This window comes from Lontra canadensis, unplaced genomic scaffold, assembly GCF_010015895.1.
Source record: "Lontra canadensis isolate GAN:19392208 unplaced genomic scaffold, GSC_riverotter_1.0 scaffold1057, whole genome shotgun sequence".
NCBI classification, from domain to species: Eukaryota; Metazoa; Chordata; class Mammalia; order Carnivora; family Mustelidae; genus Lontra; species Lontra canadensis.
The window spans coordinates 5,975-17,449 of record NW_022632041.1 but is presented as its reverse complement, the minus strand read 5'-3'; the positions used below and the strand labels follow the sequence as shown (position 1 = coordinate 17,449).

Sequence of the window (11,475 nt, the reverse complement as noted above, 5' to 3'; positions counted from 1 at the left end):
TGCGTATTTTACACTTACAGCACATCTCAATTTGGACTAGCCATATTTCAAATGCTCAGGGGCCACATATAGCTGGTGGTTACTGTATTGAACAGTGCCATTCAAGTATGGCTCCCTCTGGGCATGACAGAATCATGACCTGGCACAAATTGTTTTCCTCTTCCTCATTTTGGAGAACAATTATTTATTTATACTTTTTCTGTTATTCTTTTAGCTTTGCCCTCATCTTGAGACTTCTAAAGTCTGTAGTCACAAGAACTCTGCCAGCAGTAACCAGGGGAGTTCCCTCCTTGTCGGTGGTAAGTTCAAAGAGTGGCTCCCCCAACCAAAGTTCATCTTTCAATGTGATTGGACCAATTTAGGTCATGTACCTATGCCTATAATAATAGGCCTAGTAATAATAATAATCACCAGAATACCCTGAGCTATACCATTTTCAGTATGGTGGGAGGAGGTGACATTTGATAATATCTGGAGATTTTTTTTTGGAGATATTTTTGATAGTCACAACTATGGGAGTGGGTCTACTGGTATCTAGCGAGTAGAGGCCAGGAATGCTACTAAATATCAGAACAGCCTTCTTCCCCACAACAAAGAGTTATCTGGCTCAAAATAGTGCCATGGTTAGTCATCATATTAAGTCTATATTCCTAAGTAAACAATGACAAGAAGAATGAGAGTATCATTATTGGCTTAGATCTATCAGAACCTATTACAACTATGAATAGGTTTAGCTTCCTGTTTCAGAGGATGGGCCTCTAAACTACAAAAGGAAATGTCAGAAGAGGGCAAAGGGCATGGATAACCATCTTCATCCATTTGAGCTACTATAACAAAATACCATAAACTGAGTGGCTTGTAAACAACAGAAATTTATTTCTTAGTTCTGGGGCTTGAGAAGTTGGAGATAAAGGTGCCAGCAGATTTGGTGTCTGGGTGAGGGCAAGCTTCTGGCTCCATAAACAGTGGCCTTTTTACTGTAACCTCACATGGTGGAAGGGGTGAGGGAGTTATCTGCAGCCTCTTTTACAAAGCACTAATGCCATTCATGAGACTGCACCCTCCTGAGCTAATCACCTCCCCAAAGCCCTACCTCCAAATACCATCACACTGGGAATTGAGTTTCAACATAAGAATTTTGAGGGGACACAAATACCAGTCTATATAAGCTACCAGTAGTATCAATGAAAGAGCTGATTATTTGGGGGTTGTAATGGTATATGTGTCATTCCAAAAAAGATACAAGTGGACAGTAAGCCCATGAAAAGATGCTCAGCATCACTAATGGTTAGGGAAATGCCAATCAAAACAATGAAATACCACCTTACACCCATTATGATGGCTACTATAAAAAACCCAAAATACATAAATGTTAGCAATTATTAAAATATTTGAAACCTTTGTGCATTGTTGGTGGGAATGTAAAATGGCACAGCCACTGTGAAAAACTGTAGAGTTTCCTCAAAAAATTAAAAAATAGAATTACCATGTGATCCAGCAATTCTCCTTCTCGGTATATACCCAAGAGAATTGAAAGCAGAGACTCAAAGGGGCATTTGAGATTTTTTTTTTTATTTAACAGAGAGAGAGATCACAAGTATGCAGAGAGGCAGGCAGAGAGAGAGGAGGAAACAGGCTCCCTGCTGAGCAGAAAGCCTGATGCGGGGTTCAATCCCAGGATCCTGAGACCATGACTCAAGCCGAAAGCAGAGGGCTAACCCACTGAGCCACCCAGGTGCCCCTCAAAGGGACATTCACACACCCATCCTCATAGCAATATTATTCACAGCAGCTGAAATTTGGAAGTAACACAAGTGTCTATCAGATGAATGGATAAGCAAAATGTGGTCTGTACATACAGTGGAATATTGTTCAGCCTTAAAAAGGGAGGAAATTTTGACAGTTGCTATATCACAGATGAACTTCAAGGTTATTATGCTATGGAAATATGCCAGTCATAAGACAATAAATACTGCTTGATCCCACTTGTATAAGGTATTTAGAGTAGCCCAAATCATAGAAAATATATGGCGTTTGCCAGGGGCTGGAGAGAAGGGAGAATGAAGAGTTATTAGGTAATGGGTATGGGTTTCAGTTTTACAAGATGAAAAGTGTTCTGGAGATGGATGGTGGTAATGGTTGCACAACATTATGAATGTATTTTAATACCACTGAACTGTGCACTTAAAATTGTTTGAAAAATGGTTAAAATGTTAAGTTTTATATTATGTGTATATTACCACAAAACAAAGAAACAAAAAGTATTATGTACTAACGAAGTATGAGTAGTCATCAAATACGATATAATTATATAATTACTGGTGATTTTAAATTTTATCAGTATTTTCTATTTTTGTATAGTAAAAATTTTTTATTATAGAATTTACAGTGAGAATATCTTTTCATAATGAAAAATTCTTTTTACAATGGACAATTTCTTGAGCAAAAGTTTTTTTTTAAGGAAAAGAAGCTTCAGTAGTGTATCTTCCTCATACCAAGAGGGAAAATTCTATATGAATTATTTTAAGTTGATGAATTTTAATAAAAGTGCTTGGTTTAAGTTTTGTGAAAATTCCATTTTTTAATATTTTGTCAAAAATAAATAACGACTTACAGCCTTTGTCTAAAATAAGCCCTGGAAATAAAGCAAATACAGTCACCTGACTGGGAAATTACATGCGGTAGATATAGTACCAGGCCTCTGGGTGCCGCTGTCTCCTAATCCGTGGATAGAATGAAACAAAGCAATCCATTGGCATTCTGACCCAGTGATCCCTGCTGACTTGGGTAATGCGTCTGGAGTGGATTCCAAATGCCTTCTCTCCCACCATCTTTTCCAAATATCTGGATCAGAAATGCCAGGATGTTTAATGAACCAGAGTGAAGTGCTGCCTTTTCTCTCCAGCGCACCTTTGTAATCTGGAAGCCACCATGGCAAGGTGTATTAAGATCTGAGAAGGAGCATCAAGAAGAGATAAGAAGACCCCCGCAGGGAAGATGCTTGGCGGGCAGGAAGCGGTTTCCCTTACTGGCGTCTTTGTTCTGTCTAGTGAACTACACATCAGGTGCGCTGTGAAATTCCAGAAGAAGAGCCAGTGGTTTAAAAGTGGAGAATCTGGGCAAAGATATGCGTCTTGGTGACTGGAACTACGGGTGAGTGCTGGGAAGCCTCTTTTTACTGCCAGTGCCAGCAAGGGCAGCAGGGAAGAACTGGAGAATGACAGGCTAGATCTAGCAGATATGCTAAAGGAAGTCTTTGGGATCTTGAATCTGAAACCCTCCTCTAGAAATCCCATAAATGCTTTTCATGTAAATATATTCGCCCTGGATATAAATAATTTGTGGCTTTTAATACATTTTGTTTTGGAAATTGTAGGAAACATCTTAATAGTAGCATATTCATTCTTAAACCCCGGTATGTTTGGATCCTGCAAGTAATTCTCTATGAATTTATCACATTAATTTCAATACCAATCTCCGTAGTCCCCACAAGTAAAAGAGATGAGTAGGGCAGGAATGGACCAAAGGAACAGAGCTGCCACCACTTCATGGTGGGGAACAGTAGAAGCAGCTTATGGCAAGATATAAGAGATGGAGGCTAATGCCAGTCCTCCCATACTGAGCCACAAGGAGTACAGCAGAGTTCACCTGCCCTCTACCACATCGTCTGCATTCGTCAGGTGGTTCCCCACTGACCTAGGTGACACCTTTAAGGTAGAGTTCCCCTACACTTACTACACAGTCTCCCAGGGCATATAGCAAATATCTGTCATCCAGTAATAACGGTGCCATCTTTGATTTTGGAACATGACAGTTGCAACATTTAGTAGAAGAGAAGATTGGAGGCAGTTTAAGGGTCCATTTCAGAATCCTTATTGAAGTGGAGGTTGAGAACTATAATGCTGTGCAGATGACTTTCAGCTGGCTGTATAGGCAAGGCAAGAACTCTGGTTGCCCAAGCCAAAACAGAGCAGAGATAAAAGATATTGTAGGAAGTAATAAACGAGCAATTCACCTATAAGAATTACTTCGTAATTCTTTCTAGATACAGGCAGAAGGAATTCTAAACTGGGAGCAGTATGTGAAGTACAGTGTCACCACCTGAGCCACCAAGGATAAGCCGTTCTCTCCTCCAGCACAAACATCACCCTGCAAATCACCCCCATCAATAAAAATGCTTTTGTTCTCCAGCAGGCCTCTTATATGGCCCAAGAGAATGGGAATGCCTGCTCAAAGCCTCCATTGCACACTTTAGTGCTTCTTACCCAGATGTGGGGCCCTATGTGCCTATTTCTTCCTGACCAGCAACCGAGTACCATGTGCATCGTCATCCAATGTGTCCTAGTGCAGAGCACGATGATGTTCACTGCAGGCTCCTTGTGATGGTGGGCCACCACAACGAAAATGCACAGGCAGCACTGTGCCAGGAGCTGCAGCCAGAAATCATGCCTTCTTGGATGTGGCACCATGCACAGTGCAACTCGCTATCTGGTCACCAAGGTGGACGTCAAGTGAAGAGCCTTGCCTGGCTATCCTATTACATGCTTCAGACCAGCTAATATGATTCTTCAACCTGGGGAGGCACAAGAGTGAGATTAGCACTGTGGTCCTGTGAGCAGCAGAGACGCTGCTCTACGGGGCTTGCTGGTCACTGCACACAATACCAACAGTCATCATCCTACAGCTGGTCTTTGCCTATAGTTTAGAGGAATTGCTGCCAGAACCCAGCAGTGGCCTGGTACCTGCTGGCAGGCAGACAGAGCCACAGTTTTACCTGGTTGTGGCCTTGTCCTTTGTATCCATGCTCTTCTCCTCACAGTGACTCTGGCCATCACTCTGGTCCTAAGAGGCTCCTCCAGCCCTACTTTCAGTCTGGTCTTTGGTCCAAGCCTAGATTTGGAGTTGCTTTTACTTCAGCAAGTGAGATTTGCCCTATTTCTGCAGTCCTTTTGTGGCTTCAGATATTTTGCAAATTTTTAATTTTATTTCTTTGACTCAAGAAACATCTTTTAACTGGATGTTCTCTTTGGTGCCTGCACTGCAACCTTCAGTATTACATTGGATTCAAATATTTACCTGTGAGTTCTAACACTTTTATTTTGTAAATATCCTGTTCTAAATCAACTCTACTTGGTTTTTGCTGTTGTTGGAGGAAGAGAAGCTCTACAAATTCACTTTCTAGTTGCTGTGTGTTTTTAAATTTCTTTCATTTGTCCAGACAGTCCCATTGGTGAAAAGTTTGTGCCTATTAGTGCACATTCTAAAAACTTATATTTTCTGGTAAAAAGTCCTCTCCTTGTAATATTTAAAGAGGTTCACTGAATACTTAAGTTTCTGCCTTTGGACTCCATATACTTGTTTTAAGAAGCTGAAAAACCATAGATTTGGTTATACAGGAATGGATATTCTCTTTCCAAGAACTATTCTTGTGACTTTTGTTTCCTTTATTGCTTTATTTTCTCTACTCTTCTCAGTCATATCCATAGGTTGACTGCCAGTATCTGGCCCAATTTGTTCCTAAAATGTTAACCTCTGGAATGCAGAGAACATTCTTCCTTAACTTTTGGGTAAAGATAAATCACTCAAAGCCTCAAGGTGTTTTACTTAGTAAACTTTTACTAATTTTGCAATGAGTAAAAGAAGGAAGGCAATCTAGTTTAAAAATTTTTGCTATTAAGAAAACCAGTTTCTCTTGGAGAAAATATTAAGTGTGATTTTAGGAGAACACGTATTATATTCAGGGCCTGTCTAAAAATAAAGATGTGGCCATTTCCTTCTCAGTTTTGAAGAATAATATCACTACCTCTTGTGTCTCTTAAATTTGAAGTCTAAATTAGATACTCATATGACATTTTCCAGTGAAATTCCAAGAACCCAGTGTTATTCTAGTCAAAATTTATTGCCTTTGAGTGACTTAAAGGTCTTTTAAAATCCACATAATACATAGACACTTCAGAAACGAGTTTTGAAAAAATAAGAAATGGTTAAAACACATCCTTCAAAATTCAGAGGTTTCTGATAAATATTCAAAGCACAATGGAAAGAAAATGTACAGCCCAATTTTTAAAAGTCTAGCTTACATTTTAAAAGTTTATTTATCCTCTAGTTTTTATTTGATTCACCAGTCAAAGGGTAGTTGCTCTTCTGTGTGGCCTGAGAAACTGTCAAGTGTCAAGACATACTAGGGAAATGGAGGTATGATTTTTGTCCCTTGTGATGATATTGCCTGAATAGCAAACAGGGAAAGCAGATAGCTTAGGTATACTGAGATTCTACTGTATATTGCAATTTAGTAACAGTTAGATATGATTAATTAAATAAACACAATAGTTTCTCATTTTCATGCTTATATTATATTATATTATATTATATTATATTATATTATATTATATTATATTATATTATATTATAGAATCAATAGCTACTTTCTTGACAATAAACCAAGACTTAAGGAAAGATCGATGAGGTTAACAAAGGTAAGTTTCAGTATTATCTACGAGTGTAGTAACTGATGAGGACTCTGGGCGCCGCTGTTCACCAGTCTGGGAGATACAGGCTGCGCGTGCGCACTCTTACCCCCAAAGAAAAAAGAAAAAAAATAGCTTCTTAGAACCTCCATCACTGCCAGATTGAAAACAGTCTCCCTGAAGCTTCCCAGACCCTACTTCTGGACCACTTTCCGCTCTGAAATCTCCTGAAAATTTGGTTAATTTAGGCTTAGAAGAACAGAGAAACAATACTCTTGGTACCGGACTGGGAGTAAACTACGAAGTGAGAGAGCAATGGTGATGCAGGGGAAGCAGCCCAGCTGCAGCGAGCTGTTCCTGCTATGCCTTTTTCTGGGGCTGTCGTGGGTAGCTTGGGCTGGGAAGATCCGATACATGGTGCCAGAAGAGACAGACAAAGCTTTCTTCGTGGGCAACATCGCTGAAGACCTGGGGCTGCAACCTCAGGAGCTCACAGAGCGCAGAGTTCGCATCATCTCTAGAGGTAGGACGCAGCTTTTTGCTCTGAACCCTCGAAGTGGCAGCTTGGTCACAGCGGGCAGGATAGACCGGGAGGAGCTCTGTGCACAGAGTGTGCAATGTCTGGTGAGTTTTAACATCTTGGTAGAGGATAAAATGAAGCTTTTCCCTGTTGAAGTGGAAATAATTGATATTAATGACAACACTCCCCGGTTTCAGTTAGAGGACGTGGAATTTAAAATGAATGAAATAACTACTCCAGGTACCAGGATCCCTCTACCTTTGGGGCAAGATCTTGATGTGGGTATGAATTCACTGCAGAGCTACCAGCTCAGCTCCAATCCTCATTTCTCCCTGGATGTGCAACAGGGAGCTGATGGATCCCAACTCCCAGAGATGGTGCTGCAGAGTCCCCTGGATAGGGAAGAAGAAGCTGTGCACCACCTCCTCCTCACGGCCTCTGATGGGGGCAACCCAGTCCTTTCAGGAACCCTCCGCATTCATGTTCAGGTGGTAGATGCAAATGACAACCCTCCAGCATTTACTCAAGCACAGTACAATACGAGTGTCCCAGAGAATGTGCCACTGGGTACTCGGCTGCTTACAGTAAAAGCTACTGACCCAGATGAAGGAGTCAATGGGGAAGTAGCATACTCATTTCACAATATAGACCACAAAAGAGCCCAGATATTTCAGCTGGATTCTTACACAGGAGAAATATCAAATAAGGAAGCCCTGGATTTTGAAGAATACAAAATTTATTCAATGGAAATTCAGGCTCAGGATGGGGCAGGCCTCATGGCCAGAGCTAAGGTGCTGGTCAAAGTTCTGGACATAAATGATAATGCCCCAGAGGTGACCATGACCTCTGTCACCACTTCAGTCCCAGAAAACTTTCCTCCTGGAGCTATAATTGCTCTTATCAGTGTGCATGACCGGGACTCTGGAGACAACGGTGATACTACCTGTTCCATTCCTGGAAATCTACCTTTTAAATTAGAAAAGTTGGATGATAATTTTTACCATTTAGTGACAGAAAGAACACTGGACAGAGAACTTACCTCTAGGTACAACATCACAGTAACAGCAACAGATCAGGGAACTCCAGCTCTATCTACTGAAACTCACATTTCACTGCAAGTGACAGATATCAACGACAACACCCCTGTTTTTCCCCAGGACTCCTACTCTACCTTCATTCTAGAAAACAATCCTCGAGGTGCCTCCCTCTTTTCTGCAACAGCCCATGATGCCGACAGCAATGAGAATGCACTAGTCACTTACTCCTTGGTGGAGGACACCATCCAGGGGGTGCCTCTGTCCTCGTATGTTTCCATCAACTCAGACACTGGAGTCTTATATGCCCTGAGATCCTTCGACTATGAACAGTTCCGGGAGTTTCAACTGAGAGTGGTAGCATGTGACAGTGGCGACCCGCCGCTCAGCAGCAATGTGTCGCTGAGCCTATTCGTACTGGACCAGAATGACAACACACCAGAAATCCTTTACCCCGCTCTCCCCACTGACGATTCCACAGGCGTGGAGCTGGCGCCCCGATCCGCAGAGCCCGGCTACCTGGTCACCAAGGTGGTGGCGGTGGACAGAGACTCCGGCCAGAACGCCTGGCTGTCCTACCGCCTGCTCAAGGCCAGCGAGCCAGGGCTCTTCACGGTGGGGCTGCACACGGGCGAGGTGCGCACAGCGCGGGCCCTGCTGGACAGAGACGCGCTCAAGCAGAGCCTGGTGGTGGCGGTGCAGGATCACGGGCAGCCCCCTCTGTCGGCCACCGTCACGCTCACCGTGGCCGTGGCCGACAGCATCCCGGACGTCCTGGCGGACCTGGGCAGCATCGGGACCCCAGCCGACCCAGACGATGCGGACCTCACGCTCTATCTGGTGGTGGCGGTGGCCGCCGTCTCCTGCGTCTTCCTCGCCTTCGTCATCGTGCTGCTGGCGCTCAGGCTGAGGCGCTGGCACGCGTCGCGTGTGCTCCAGGCTTCAGGAGGCGGGCTGGTGGGCGTGCCGGCCTCGCACTTCGTGGGCGTGGACGGGGTGCGGGCTTTCCTGCAGACCTATTCGCATGAGGTCTCCCTCACCGCGGACTCGCGCAAGAGTCACCTGATCTTCCCCCAGCCCAACTACGCCGACACGCTCATCAGCCAGGAGAGCTGTGGGAAAAGCGAGCCTCTTCTGGTATCTCAGGATTTACTTGAAGACAAAAAGGAAACATTTTCTCAGGTAAACTTCTACTAAATTTTTCTAGGTAAAAATAATTACTGAGTTTATTTACTGTCAGTCTTTACTATTAACAGTTCTATTACCCACATATTTTTGTAGATTTCTATTTACAGATTCTGGGAAATTATTATTAAATGTTTATATCCAGGGGCACCTGAGTGGCTCAGTGGGTTAAGCCTCTGCCTTCGGCTCAGGGCATGATCCCAGGGTCCTGGGATCGAGCCCCACCCCGGGTTCTCTGCTCAGCGGGAGGCCTGCTTCCTCCCTCTCTCTCTGCCTGCCTCTCTGCCTACTTGTGATCTCTCTTTCAAATACATAAATAAAATATTTTTAAAATGAAGAGCATTGCATCAGAAACAAGAAAATACAACTTCTAATATTTTCTTGCTTTCCTCTGGTCAAATAGTTTAATTTTTCTTGTTTTACCATTCTCTTATCTGGCAAGGATAGGGTTTGACTAGAAAAGATCCACCAATATTTATGTGACTAACAATGTTTTAAATTTCTCTCAGTTATAAGTACTAATTTATCCCTAAACTTAAAATACATGTCATCTGGCAAGGCCTCTTTTATTTGGGGACATTTGAAGAGGTAAAGGTTGTCTAAAATATTATTTTTAGTTGTGTTAGGATTAAATTATAGGAATATATATATATGGATTTTTTGTGGAATATCTTAGCCCTTTGTTTCATCTTTTATTTTGAGATAATTCATGTATTCTGAGGAATACATTAGATGTTTAAGAACTTTTGAAATGAGGTAATAAAGTGAATGACAGGAAATTTACTATGCAACTTGAGAAGTTGTTTTGAAGCCTCCTGACTTGTATATTACGCCTATAATGGGAGCAACTAACAAAAACCAAGTATATATTTCATTTTAATGTGTGTGTTAACTCTTCTCAAGAAATGTATCATAGGGGAGTAAGTCCATGCTTTGATAAACTTACTCTGGTCCAATAAATTAAAGAGCTAAACAAACTATAAAAATAAGAAATCAAAAGCTTGGTAAGGCATAAATAAAAAATAAATATATATATGGGTCAGAGATGGAACAGAAAGTGGTGAGCCACACTAAAGCTATGGGGATTCTTTTCTTGGCTTAGATACAGGCATAAGATCAGGAGGTCATTCCAGCACTGTTACAGGGACAGAGTGCTTCAGGCTAAACAAGGAACCCGAGCCAGACTTACTACAGACTTACTACTAGAATCCAAAATAAGCAGTTCGGCCCCTCAACTACCTAAAACAGGGAGAAATTGCATGAAAATGCTGCCTACCCATTCCTGTGGTCATGACTTTTAGCATACTGCAGACCAAAGGTGAAAAGTGGATACAGGTGCTAGATTCAGAAGATGAACACCAAGTTTCTTAGACATGAGCTGTAATATTCACACTACTACTGCTGCACACCATTAAAAGACCTACTTATGGCCTGGGACCTGGAATAAAAACACTTTTAAAACTATAAGAGACAAAACCCTGAACCCAGAAGGGAGGGAGAGTGGGAGAGAAAATAGAAGAGAGAGAGCAATTAAGAAACTCTTCCACTTAAATCTACAAACCAAAATGTTGAAACATCATCTTCTGGAGTTATTGTTGCTAGTGAGATACTTTCAACAAATTGTCGTTATCTTCAAGGTATCTCTGTTCTCTGTCTAATGGCTTTTAAAAAAATTCTCTCATCCTTCTATATGTCTAAGCGTTGATTTTTATTTTTATTTTCTGTTTGGAGTACACTCTCAATAACATAAGTTATTTCATGGGGCACCTGGGTGGCTCAATTGGTTAAGTATCTTATTCTTGGTTTCAGCTCAGGTCATGACCTCAGGGTCCTGGGATGGATCCCTCCAGTGGGCTCCATGCTCAGCAGGGAGTCGGCTTGACTCTGCTCCTCTGGCCCTCCCCATGTGCATGCACTTTTCTCCCTCTCTCAAATAAATAAATCTTTTTAAAAAGTGACATTTAAAAAAAAGTTACATTAGTTATTTCAATTCTGGATTTTCTCAGCTCCTGTTAATTTAAAATTTTTTATTTTCTATGTATATAAATTAGCTAAACTTAAAATACAGAATTACAGAAATTACGAAGCTGGATGATTTTTAAAACCCATCTATATTCTGCCAATAAGATACATGCTTAAAACAAATTCTACTAAAATAGTGAAAATAAAAATATATATGTGGACACACAAAAGAAAGCAGTCATGTCAGTTTTAATATAACAGCAAGTAGTGTGTAAGACAACAAACATTAATTGTGATTTTTAAAAAG

At 41.6% G+C, this 11,475-nt stretch overlaps 1 protein-coding gene across 1 annotated transcript; it reads left to right on the top strand.

The window, feature by feature from the left end:
• Nucleotides 1–6,526: 6,526 nt before the first annotated feature.
• On the top strand, nt 6,527–9,370 carry LOC116863394 (protocadherin gamma-A1-like). Its single transcript, XM_032850853.1, has one exon. It carries the CDS (start codon nt 6,783–6,785, stop codon nt 9,216–9,218), a length of 2,436 nt encoding a protein of 811 aa, XP_032706744.1. The 5' UTR covers nt 6,527–6,782; the 3' UTR covers nt 9,219–9,370.
• Nucleotides 9,371–11,475: the final 2,105 nt, after the last annotated feature.

Bases quoted from the DNA above. Each gene is read 5' to 3' on its own strand.
- LOC116863394 (XM_032850853.1), top strand. From the start codon at position 6,783: ATGGTGATGCAGGGGAAGCAGCCCAGCTGCAGCGAGCTGTTCCTGCTA.